At 41.2% G+C, this 13,848-nt stretch overlaps 1 protein-coding gene across 1 annotated transcript in view; it reads right to left on the bottom strand.

Moving 5' to 3' along the window:
* LOC132149430 (protein shisa-9B-like) overlaps nt 1-13,848 on the bottom strand; it is a 33,441-nt gene that overhangs the window by 9,259 nt on the left and 10,334 nt on the right. Inside the window, exon 3 of the mRNA XM_059558667.1 lies at nt 855-1,007. Within this exon, the coding sequence (XP_059414650.1) occupies nt 855-1,007 (153 nt within the window). The remainder of the gene's footprint in view (nt 1-854; nt 1,008-13,848) is intronic.

Here is a 13,848-nt window from a genome sequence, read left to right as displayed (position 1 = left end):
TCGGTTGAAAATTGAGCAAAATATAGTTATTTCAGCACTACATGCACAATAGACTTTAATGTTATAACTGGACGAGCGGTCCTGTCCTAAGATGGCCGCCGTGTGACGTCGTCGGGTCCCATTGGCTCTCAGTGCCGGTAAGCTATTTAGCCTTTCTATACATGTCTATGAGCGCAAGCGTTTGGTCTAAAACGGCGCCCAGTGACGGATGGTGTAGCAATATTGTTGTCCGGGTGGAAATCGGGAGAAAGGTCGGTCCGGGAGATTTTCGGGAGGGGCTTTGAAATTCGGGAGTCTCCCGGAAAATTAGGGAGGGTTGGCATGTATGACTGTTAGTGGTGGACATAATAAATTCTGAAGCACTGATAATTCAGTGACTGGAAAAGACAAATTAGATATTTCACCAAAGCATTTTTTGTTTCCCAACATTATAATTCATAACATACATATTCCATAAAACATAATGTCTGATTCTGTGCATACCTTTATGCTGGTTTGCAGCTCTCCTGACATCAAAATCTGAATATATAATTTCTAATAAATTAATTAAGCTCATCAGTTTTTGCAAAGATTAAGGACTGTGACCATGCATTAGGAGAACATGCTGTAGCTGTGCTCATAAAACATTTAAGTCAAGACCAGACCCCTAACATCCAGAACAATATAAGACCATGTAAAGCTCCAAAAAATGTCCTGCCAGTACATCAAAAAGATCTCAGGTCAAGATCACATGACTAAGAAATCTAGCAAAAAGTAATCACACAAGTTTCAAACATAATTTTCTCAATAATGAGCTTGATTAACATAATTCAATAAAATCCACATAAAAGCACATTTAAGAATGGCCGACTTACCCACAGCCTTGAGTGAAGCATACTTGTTGTGCTCATTTCCAGTTTGAGATGGCTCATAGGGCTGGGCTACAGGTACCTGTCCAAGGGCAGGGTATTGTGTCATAGCTTGCATCATAGATGATCCAGGTCCCACACTGTTTATTTGGGCACCCTCTAAAGCAAAAGAACAAACAACAGATATAAGATGTAAAGTTTTTCCATAAATGTTATCATTTTAAAATAAAAGTAATGCTTCCAGAGTCGTCATGACCTACCTACCTTATTGTTTGTTAGATTGTTCGGTTGTTTGTTCATTCATTCATTCATTCATTTTTATTTATTGATTTATTTGAAGGGAAATCAGTGTCAGTCCTGTGAGGTGGATGGGTTATCTCTCCAAAGGAGAAGTGCTCACTAACACAAATTTAGACAGATTTGTGAACAATATTTGAGAGAAATAGGCCTTTTGTATACATAAAAAAAGTTCAGCTCATGAAAAATGGGTGCAAAGTGTTGCGTTTATAATTTTGTTCAGTCTTTGTGTGTATATACACAGGGGTTAAAGTGGGCCGGAACAAATTAATAAATAAATAGATTCATGAATATCAATGATAGAGCGATGGTAGGCTATAGTAAAAAAAATAAATTGCGTGTGGACTGTCAAATTGCAGCCAGCCTGGTGCTTCTGATCTGAAGGAGTCTTTACGCATCAAGTAATATCACCCCCTGGCCCTGCCTTCACAAACACGCTTCCCGACGTGTGTTATGTTCTAAGTCACGGTTCTCCTGTCTGATTTGAGGGCATCGCTGGTTCAACGCAAGTCGTGGTGTTTACAGTTGCTGTTCTAGCCACAGCTAGTCGATGTTGCAGTGGAGTTAAAAGTCTAAGGTAAAGTAGGCTAATGTCAAATTTCCATAATTAAGACAGGGCAACAAACACAAGTTAAAGAACGAGCAAGGCTCCAAGTTAGACTATTATTTGCAGGGCGGTATGGCTCTGTTCATCAGCTAATGAGGAATTCACCAAGGATATTTTCGTAAACAAAAACTGAAACTAAGATTTAAACTATTGGTCAAAATTTTTTTTTTTTTCGGAAACTGGAATAAAAAAAAAAAAAAACACAATAATTGAAAAACGAAACTAACAACAGTTACTGAAATAAAATATTAATGAGCAAAAATCAAAAAACGTTTTCGTTATTAATAAGCTCATTACAGTGGCGATTAACCGCTCAATGAAGGACCGTAACCTTGAACACATTGCTAGCGTTGTTAGTCCCAAGCGGCTGATCATAAAGGATGCGTCTGTGGCAGTGAAATGGAAAATAACACAGGTTATGAGACAGAAGTTGAACTTTAAACTTGAGTGCTGCATTTTATTTTCTTGTGCAAGACGCGGGTGCAACAGCAAAACAAGTTTGTCAAGCACAAAAAAAAACAAAAAACTTTATTGTAGCCTACTACTACCGTATGTTTGAGATGTCATATTTTCATGAAGGTTGACAGGCTGAAATGTGCTGCATACACAAACAGACAGACACACGATTTCATCTTTAATATGAATTAGTTTGTCTGAATTTTTCATAGTTTTTACTTGTATACTTTTAAGTTGCATTTATTTGTTTTTGTTTTTATTTTGTTCAATCCCAAACCATTATTTTATTTTTATTATTAAGATGTCTGCACAAGAGTTAACTAATCTGTGCAAAAAAATTTAACTTTGATGAAATTAAATGTCTTGCTTTGGTCTTCACTGGAAGTGTTCTGTTTGCTCTGCTAAACTATAATTACTAATAAAATAATATAATATAATTACTAAAACTGAAACTTGATCTAAATAAAATAAAAACTATATAGAAATGTGTTCGTGAAATAAAAAATAAACTAAAACTAACAAAACCATTAATGAAACTAACTAAAACTAAACTGAAATTTAAAACTAAATTGAAAATGATATTAAAATAAAAACTAATTTAAATTTGCTAAACTATCATAACCTTGTGACAAACATAAGGTTAACTGCAAGGTAGTTGGCTAGCACTCCAGCTTGTCACTATTGAAAGAGACAAAAATGTCCATGAATAGTAATTACACAGAATAAGGCAGTCTGTCAAAACAAAACAAAACAAAATAAAACCATTAAAATATCAAGTAAATAAGTATTGTGATACTTGGTGCCACAGTGACACTCTTGTCCCAAAAATTATTTCTATAACACGATACTCAATATGTTGTCCCACGGCGTGTAATTTTTCCCTGTTGCACCTACACAAAATTTGAGCGTTCCCCCACCTGCTAAATCCCACTTTAACCAAGGCATATACATATATATCTATCTATAATAGATATATATATATATATATAATAGATATATCCCAAATATTTAAGTAAATAATGATGCTGAATGACTATGACGCTTCTTGGTACTACTTATTTCTTTTGTGGAGGAGCATTACGGACATTATTCAGGAAGGCTAAACATTGTATCAGAATCTATTGTTCTTCTACACATTAACACCCTCAGAAATCTTTCCCAGTGCGTTGTCTCACAGCAGTTGGGATACCTCCCATCAGAGTCCGCTAAATTAACATTTAACAATATCTTTAACTGCCTGAGGGCTGTTCCATTGACCCATCAACACAACTTGTGAGTTTTCTCTTTGGTGATTCACTCTATTCCCCCAGGAAGCAGATCATTAGTCATGGATTTCTGGAGCTCCAGCCAGGCTCTCCTGTGCTACTAATCGAATCCGTTTGGACTGCTGATGTCAAAACATGTTAATGCCTAAAGCACTGGCAAGTGACGGTCACAATGGACAATTTATTGGGTTTTTTTTTTCCACAAATCTTTGCACTTGATTACATCAAAGACTTTAATATTGAGGGCTGCAGATGGTGTAAATCATAAATGATATTTTTAGAGATTGCATTAGTTGACATCTGGCCAGCTGAAGGGGGGCACAGGAGCATGAAAAATTGACTTGCCTTCTGTTATTTCTAACCACGATGAGTTGCATGAGATATAGAAAGTACAGACACCGGATGGCAACTGGGAAACAAAAAACAGTATATTAGCTGTAAAAGACACTGTTTGTCTAATTCTTTCGTTGTGAATTATGCACAGAATGAGTGTTGTATTTGTTTTCAATGCAAATCATGTTTTTTGTAGCACTATGCTACAGTGCAATAGCACTGTCTGATATTTTTCTGTTCTTCAGATGTGTTTTAGTTGTTTAACTCTTGTTGACCTGTTGTCTTGGAAACCTCTTTTATTCAATCTTACTGGATGGCTGTTTGCTACAAGATTCTGTCATCTGCATCACAGGACAGACGGGCTCTTTGCTTAATACACTTCAAACACAAAAGGGCTGAAGACAAATAAATAAAAAATATCAGTTTTTCTTCTATTTCAGTTTTCTCTCTAAAACCACACAGACTATAGCACAGTTGACACTGTTGGCATCCATTGTATTGTTTTATTTTTTTGGTTTTACAAGAAAGTCAACAGAGGAACAGCTATTTAAATTTCATATTAAAGGGTTAGTTCACCTAAAAATTACAATTAGCCCATAAATTACTCACCCTCAGGAATTCCTAGGTGTTTAAGACTTTCTTCTTTCAGATGGATCCAGTCTGAGTTATATTAAAAAAAAATCTAAATTTAAAAAAAATAATACATTTAAAAAAAAGTTTCTCAAATGGCTCCGGGGAGTGAACAAAGGCTTTCTGCAGCGAAAGTATGCATTTTTGTAAGAAAAATATCCATATTCATGGAAGCAACTCTGGGAGGATGATGTATGAGGTTAGCCTTGTGCATGCATGAGTTGTAAAAAAAAAAAAAAAAAAAAAAAAAAAAAACAACTTACAATTGCAAGAAAAATGGCAAATTTGTGAGATAAAAGATTGCAATTACCTTTTTATTTTTTATCCCGTGGCATAAACGTGCTTCCAAATTATAGTAATAATTAGAAACGGTGCAAATAAAATCATATTTTGATTCATATAATCAATCATCTACATCATTTGGAAATGTTGCTCATAAAGGAAATGACTTTAATCATAAAGAAATAATCTCAGATAATTAGATTAAACAATTTGACAGTTCAGACTCCAGGCTTCCAAACATGAAGATCCCATAAATGCATCAGTTAATATGCTTATAAACCAGGTGTGCAGAATATCTCATTAAATGTGAGGAAATTAATTACGCAGTGATCCAAAATCTCTTAGGCAGTAAGATTAATTCCAGTTCTAATCAAAAGAGGGGATGAAAATAAGTCATTATGCAGTGGAACTGTAATAAAGGCAGGGAAAATGTCCTGTCACAGAAAATTAAATGCCTGTCCTGGGGTTCCATGAATGATTATTGAATGTTTCCAGAATCAATCTTTCAAATACGGAGCTCCACCTAAAACAACCTTATCTTCAGAAATGCTGTTTCTGTGGACTCTTTCCTGACTCGATTGTGGCATCCATTGAGACTGATTGCAGGTAATGGTTTTTCAAATCCACTGACAGTGACAAATTTTCTTTTTGACGTGGTCATTTGTCAAACGGAGTATGATACTACCTCCTGGTTATTAATATTGAAGCAAAGAGACACTTGTGGCATTATTCAAGACACAACACTGATTTAAAATTAAATTAAATTAAATTAAATTAAATTAAATTAAATTAAATTAAATTAAATTAAATTAAATTAAATTAAATTAAATTAAATTAAATTAAATTAAATTAAAAATGTAAATTAAATGTATGCATTTAGCAGACGCTTTTATCCATAGCGACTTACAGTGCATTCAGGCTATCAATTTTTACCTATAATGTGTTCCCGGGGAATCGAAGCCCCAACCTTGCGCTTGCTAACGCAATGCGTTACCACTTGAGCTACAGGAGCACTAAATTTAAACTAAAAAAAAAACGGGGGGACTAAAATCTAAAATCTTGTCCAGGGCACCAACAGAGCCTGGTCCGGCCCTGACTAGAGACATTCACTGTGGTAAATGAAACATTCCCACCTGTATTTAAAACACTTATTTAACCAGCTTGAGAAAAGCACCGGATGGTGGAAAATAGATTTGTAGCCCACAACCTGTTCCATCTTTCAGATAACTGGATTAGCTCACTGTTCATACAGAACAATCACACCACATGAGAAGCCGCAACGGGTTTGGGAATAACTAGCCACTGATTCCTCATCTGTAGAGATGAAACTTTAGTTTCTTTGGGCTTTTCTGTAGCATTGCTGTGACGAGTGGGGCGGGGCCGAGAGCCGTGGGAATGGAGCAAGTCCGGTGGAGTTAATGATAGCGACACCTACCTCGCTCCGTTCCCACGGCTCTTGGCCCTGCCCCTCTCGTCACAATTGCCATGCAACCTCCAATCCATAATAAGCAGCCTTGATTTAGGATACCCTAAGTATATATATATATATATATATATATATATATATATATATATATATATATATATATATATATATATATATATATATATATATATATATATATATATATATATATATATATATATATATATATATATATATATATATATATATATATATATATTGCAGAGAACAATCATTCCAAGCAAAAATCATTTATTAAGTATATTTGTCTTCTGGTTTTTAGGAAAAATATGTGAACATTCTTAAAGAAGATACATTTACTGAAACTGCAGAAGATTAATTTTGGTCTACAAAACCCAAAATTGATAAATTCTGTCATTATTACGCACGCATGTGTCTCACCAAGTCATATCTTTCTAAACCTGTATTACTTCTGTGAAACACAAAAGTAGATATTTTTAATAAAGTTGGTAACCAAAATATTGTATTTTATGCTCAACAGAAGAAAGAAAGTCAGGTATGTTATGTTTCAGGTCATTGCCTCAAAAATATGTTTTGAAATACCATAAATATGGTAACAGAGGGAAGTCGTGGCCTAATGGTTAGAGATACGGACTCCCAATCGAAAGGTTGTGAGTTCGAGTCCCGGGCTGGCAGGAATTGTGGGTGGGGGGAGTGCATGTACAGTTCTCTCTCCACTTTCAATACCACGACTTAGGTGCCCTTGAGCAAGGCATCGAACCCCCAACTGCTCCACGGGCGCCGCAGCATAATTGGCTGCCCACTGCTCTGGGTGTGTGCTCACAGTGTGGGTGTGTGTTCACTGCTCTGTGTGTGTGCATTTCGGATGGGTTAAATGCAGAGCACAAATTCTGAGTATGGGTCACCATACTTGGCTGAATGTCACTTCACTTCATATCAATTGCCATGGAGATGAATGGAAATGCGAACGGATCGCTCTCTTCTGGTAATATAGACCTGGTTGGCTGGTCAGGAGCTTAACAGCAGACAAAGCTGCTTGTGTTTGGATAAAAATAGATTTCAAGTGACAAAACTATAAACGCCGGAGTGACAGAAATTGCTGTAATTTGTGAGGGGGTTCAGAGAGAGAGAAAGAAAGCCAGTGACCGTTTTTCTGGCAGGAGATGTCAGCTATGCGTGAGATGTCACCCAGTACTGGGTTCTCATCATTTCACTCAGCCAGAATGTCTGATTGGAATTTAGCCCATTTTTGAAGAGAGCAACTTAATGAATGTGCCAGTTCTAGTTATGCTACATGCACAGTTCGATTCCCTCCTGGACTGTGATTCAGAAGCCTTATCTAACGCTGCTAATATATAACTGAGGTCAACTTTGGGAGGGAAAAAATGCATGAGACATTTTCGTCAATACCTAATAGAGATATTTTGTCCCTTGGAGATATTTTAGTTAGACTGGTGCTGAATTTTTCATGAAGAAAACAATAATCAATGCACCTGCATTTTTCCAATAAATAATACATCTAAAATGACCAAAATTTAGATGTCTGTGTTTTAATCAGCATGTTTGTCTGTGTTTTTAAGTGGCATGCATACTTGGCAGATTTTAATTCCTTCTTTAATTTTACATCTGGATGTATTTGAAGTATATTATACAGCACACACTAGAGGGTTTGTGTACAGAGAGACCAAAAATAAAATTTCATATATATACAGTACAGACCAAAAGTTTGGACACACCTTCTCATTCAAAGAGTTTTCTTTATTTTCATGACTATGACAATCGGTATTTACTAAATTATTTTACAAAATTTTTTATTTTCAAATTCAGTTTCCATTGCATTCTTGCCTGTACTGCATCATTAGTATGGTACCGCTTCATGTGGTTATTTTCCATAAATATTCAATACCCTTCCTCAGCCTCAAATACAATAAATATTAATGGACAGAGATCGGCACAGCATTACCCATTACCCACCTTCAAATATTCCCATAGTTATTAGTACTACTGTTTGCTCCTCCACAGCAAATGGGTTTATATTGTACTGATGCAGCCTTGAGAGACAGTCAGTCAGACCAGGACTTGAAAAATGGGTAACAGCAGAAACATGTTATTTGATTTTCAATGAGCCACGCCATAGTGACCAGAGGGCATAACATGGGAATACAAAATGTATGCTACATGAAACAAATGGAGCAATCAAAATCATTGAAAGCACTAAAACAACTGCCTTGTAGATTTATTTAAGAGTTTACAGTTTATTTGTTTACAGAGGCTGCTTGTATTGATATTTTACATTAAATTGAGTGTTCAAATGCTTTTGGGACTCATCATTGACATTTCTTTCTAAAAACACAGTTTCACCTGATGGTGAACTCAGTTTAACATTGATATATTTTTTTATATTAATGAAAAAATAAATTATACATTGTAAGTCTAATGTTGTGTTTAAAAAGAAAGCCATAAAAATGTTTTTTTTTGTATGCACTTTTTCAGTGCAAAACCCTGCGATGGGAATCATGGGATTTACAAATCGCCATCTGGCTTAAAGGAATAGATGACCTAAAAATGAAAATTTGCAGAAAATTTACTCACCCTCAGGCCATTCAAAATGTGGATGAATTTGTTTCTTTATCAGAACAGATTTGTAGAAATTTAGCATTGCATCACTTGCCATGTTTGGGTGAACTATTAATTTAAGATGTGGTCACATTTAACATCGTTCTCCATATTTTCATGGAAGAAATCCAGTCATTTTGAATACAGTAATTTGCTTGAGGGCAAAACATTTCCCAACACAGATTTCACTTAAATTCATCACACAGATTTGCAGCATCAAGCCAATCTGCTAGTTAGTGGTGTTGACTAAGGAGCAAAGCATAAGCTTTTTTACACAGTAAACATTTAGTGAAGCGATGATAAAACAACACAGACAGCATAAATGTCAATATAAACACAATTCCTAATAATTGTGTTTTTATGTTTGTTTCATAATGGAGTAAAATGTTCAACATGGTAAACAAACACAAACCACATTCAACCTGAAAAAAAAAAAAAAAAGCTCAAAATCAATAAACACATCAGTTTATCTGATATGAACTGCCTCACTCCCTAAATGCTAAACATAGTAATAACCTGATTTTTTTCTCTCAGTGAACTCTTCAAACACTTGTTCCAGAAACTCTGGAAGATAAGATGCCCTCCAGACAAAATTCTGCCACTAAAAAATGTAGAACAATAAAAAATAAATAGAAAAAAAATGGACCCATTTCTTACAGCGGTTCCATAAAATCCAGATTGGACTGACCCACTTCAGGAGTGCACATCACCGCTGGGCTTACATTTTGACTGAGAGGAAGTGGTCGGACAGCCACTCAATGACATGGTTTTTAAGTTGAGAAGAAATACTAACCCCCCCCCCCCCCCCCCCCACACACACACACACACTTGAACACCTGCTGTAAAAAGAGGCCATGCTACCGTAAGTGCTCCAGTTGTGGTGGGAGGCTTGTGCCATGGACAAATGATAGGAACAGGAGTTAGCACTCATGTGCCACACAGTCAGGGGGACAGCATGTTGACACATTGTAGAAGAATAATTTTCATGCTGTTTATGACGGCTCCGCACTTGCATAACAATAACAGCTCTTGTAGGGTGCCATTATGCCACCAGAATACATTTGGGCAAGTACTTGAAGCTATAGAACATGTACAAACCAACAATCCACATTTTGAAAAACACTGCAAAATACATGCCTACAACTACTAAGCTGTTCAATATATGACTATAAATTTTTTTTTAAGTTTGGGGAACGAAAATGCCCACGCCGCCAGACTTTCAAATCTCTGCCTAATGTGGAAGAGCACAGCTAAAGCAAGAGAAGGAGCCTGACAGAATTCGGGGACAACCCGTCCAATGGCCAAACTTCAGAAGGAGTGAGTCTTGACCCCCAGGAGAGGGGAGATCAGAGGACTCGAGGCTTAGGATAACATCCTGATCACCGCCTAGCATAAGCTTCTTCTGGCCGGAGGCCTCAGCCTCAGCGCACCATGGAGGAAACATTAAACCAGAGGGTTTCTGCCCACTGACTGGCCACCGAGAGGGGCGCGGTAGGCCACCATGGCCGCCACATGGACCTTCATGGTGGAGTGGGTCAACCCTGCGGAGAGCCTGCAGGAACTCCAGCACTGTACCATACGGGCAGTTAACTGGGTCGAGCTGGCGGTCTCCGCACCAAGAAGTGAAAAGCTTCGACTTCAAGGCATACAGTTTCCTCATTGAGGGAGCTCTGGATTGGAGAACGGTCTTACAACCTCGGTTGAGAGACGGGAAGCTAAGAGTTGTGCCTCTTCAGAGACTACACCTACAGTCTCTAAGCTCCATGCGGGGGCGCATTCTCCGCCTGCGAGAGGAGATCTCTCCTGATGGGAACCTCCCATGGAGTGCCGTCAAAAAGAGAAATCAGGCCCAGGAACCATTCCCGGCCCGGCCAGAACGGGGCTACTAACAGCAGCCTGCTCCGTCCTGGCACACTCTCTCCAGAACTTTAGAGAGCAGAGCAATCGGGGGAAAAAATTTACAGATGAAGCCTCGGCCACGTCTGTACCATGGCGTCCAGCCCCAGTGGAGCTGGATGAGTCAGAGGAAGCCAGAGGGGACAGTGCGATGTGTCTCGAGTCGCAAACAGATTTACCCGAGTCTGGCCCAACTCTCCAACTCTGCTTCATCACCTTGGTGTGAAGCCACCATTCCCCGGGCCTTGGCCCCTGCTTCAACAGGATGTCTGCTCCCATATTAAGATGCCCAGGAATGTGAACTCTGAGCGAGAGGAATTTGTCCTGGGCCCACACAAGGATATGGTACGCTATTTGTATAAACGGCGTGAGTTCAGACCTCCTTGGTGGTTGATGTAAGAGACCACCGCTGTGTTGTCGGTGCGCACCAACACATGGCGACCTCTTAGGTCTGGGAGAAAATAACGAAGTGCACGAAGCACGGCCAGCATCTCCAGGCAGTTGATGTGCCATGTCAGATGGCGACCACTCCACAGACCGCGGGCAGGGTGGCCACTCATGACCGCACCCAAGCTGGTGAGGGACGCGCCTGTCGCTAGCATCCCGCGACGACAAGGAGCTCCCAGCACCGGGCCCTGAGACAAGAACCAAGGCTTCCTCCACATATCCAAGGCACGTAGGCAGCGCCGCGTGACCTTTAGCATGCAAAGTGGGTTTCCCTTCAGGGAGAACCCCTTGGTCTCGAGCCACCACTGTAGGGGTCTCATGTACAGCAGGCCAATAGTATTCACGTTGGACGCACCTGCCATCAGACCCAGCAATCTCCGTGATTGCTTGACAGTGAGTGACCGGCCTTCTCTCACTCTCGCGACTGCAGTGAGGATCGACTCGATCCGAGCAGGTGACATACGTGCCTGCATCGTGGTCGAATCCCACACCATGCCCAGATAAGTGGATCTCTGAACTGGAGAAAAAGGACACTTTTTTTGGCGTTAAGTCTTAACCCCAGCTTTTTCAAGTGAGCGAGAACGACACCTCGGTGCCGAACCGTCATCTGCTCAGATTGAGCTGATATCAACCAAACGTCAATGTGGTTGTGTCGTGAAAGTGTGGGGTGAGAGTGAAAGGCCAGAGGAAGATCCGTATTGGTAGGCTTTTGCCCCCAAAAGCAAACCTCAGGAACTTACGATGAAGAAGGATGGAGATAAGTGCATCTTTTGATAGATCGTGACACACCAGTCCTTGGACTTGGCCTGTGCAGGCGTGCTAAACTTCAGTCCCCTGACTGAGAGGTTCAAAAAGCACAGATCTAGAAAAGGACACAACACCTCATCCTTCCTTGGAACAGTGAAGTACCGGCTGTAGGACCGGACTCTGCAACCCAAGGAGGGACCACATCGATGGTCTCCGTCCTCAGAGAGAGTCTACTTCTGTTCCATTACCAGAGCTTGCTTGGGGCCCACCAGAACTGGATTCTGTGGCCTCTCACTACAGTGTGCAGGACCCACTGAGACAGCCAAACTAGCTGCTCTGGAAACCTCCCAGGAGGTCACGAGCCTCTTAGCACCGCTACGTTTCCGGGCGGTAACTGAGAGAAGCGCTCGGTGGAGAACGCTGCGCCCTGGAACACCGGCAGGGTTGGCAGATCGATCTCCTGAGGGCACTGAGGAGAGACGGGCACCGTGTAATGCGGTGTATACCGCTCTTCCCCAGAGGGGCCTGCCCTCCGAGGTCCTGAGCCGCAGCCTCAGGACTCTCGTAGCTGAAGTCTCCTAAAAACGACGTGCTTCAGACCCACGTTGTCTGCTAGGAAGACTAGAGCCTGCTCGGGGCAGGACCCCGTGAAGTACACTTGGCAGGGGCTCCCACACTGCCATGTGACCTCCTAAGGGAACCAGTCTCGCGAGACTGGCCTCTGGTGTGCCTAGAGTCACTAGCTCGGAGTCCTGAAGCGGCGGATCAGCAGGGGACGACCATACTAGCTGCTCTAAAGACCTCCGTAGAGGTAGCGAGCCTCTCAGCACCGCTACGTTTCCGGGCGGTAACTGAGAGAAGCGCTCGCTGGAGACCGCTGCACCCTGGAACACCGGCAGGGTTGGCAGATCGATCTCCTGAGGGCACTGAGGAGAGATGGGCAACGTGTAATGCGGTGTACACCACTCTTCCCCAGAGGGAGCTGGCCCTCAAAACGTCCTAGGCCTTACGCGTCAGGACGTTATGATGAAGGCTATCCAGCGAAAACAACGGTCCGTAGAACTGCTTTCCACTAGAAGCCTTCGGCCTGGGAGCGCCACTCTGACTCTAGCGTCTGCGGAGTACAAAAGTGACACCCCCGGCATGAGGGGCTGGAACATGGTTGGGACTGCTCCGCCCAGCAGCCCCTGACCGCCTCAATCTCCTCAGAGGAAGAGTGGTACACACGTGTTCTCACATAAGAAATTACATCCCTAGAGCCCCTGCACCTCTAACTTCACATAGTCAGATAAATATTAATATATAGTAGTCAACAACCAGACTTGTCAACACTGTCTGGTGTAGAACTCACATAAAGATGAAACAATGTAATACACGTGTTGTCTTTTTTATATATATATATATATATATATATATATGCTACTCAGTCACACAGACAGCATCAATCCCCTCAGAGAAAGACGAATGCTGCAGCGAGCTCTGCCTCCGAGGACGAAGAAACCCCAGCACGGGTTTTCAAGCCTCGAGACTGAGCTCTAGATCTAGTGAACACGGGGTGGAGATAGGACGAGCCGTCTCCAACCCGTTCGCCAGATCATGTGCGATTCCCGCCATCGCGGTCGCCGCCGTGCATCAGCCCCAGCGCGACCGCAACCGCAAGATCGCATGCACGGATACACTCCTCATAGCGTGCCCGACGAGAGAGCATGCAGCAGCAGCGAGCTGTCTCAGAGGGCGAAAAAACCGCAGCGCTGGCTTTTTTTTTTTTTTTTCAAGCCTCGCTGGTTTCCAAGCCTCGAGAACGAGCTCTAGATCTAGTAAACATGGGTGGAGATAGGACGAGCCGTCTCCAAACCGTTCACCAGATCATGTGCGATTCCCGCCATCGCGGTCGCCACCGTGCATCAGCCCCAGCGCGACCGCAACTGCAAGATCGCATGCACGGACACACTCCTCGGAGCGTGCCCGGCGAGAGCG

This window comes from Carassius carassius, chromosome 9 (assembly GCF_963082965.1).
Source record: "Carassius carassius chromosome 9, fCarCar2.1, whole genome shotgun sequence".
Lineage (NCBI taxonomy): Eukaryota > Metazoa > Chordata > Actinopteri > Cypriniformes > Cyprinidae > Carassius > Carassius carassius.
Note: the sequence above shows the minus strand (reverse complement) of the source record. Positions and strands in the feature narration are given on the sequence as shown.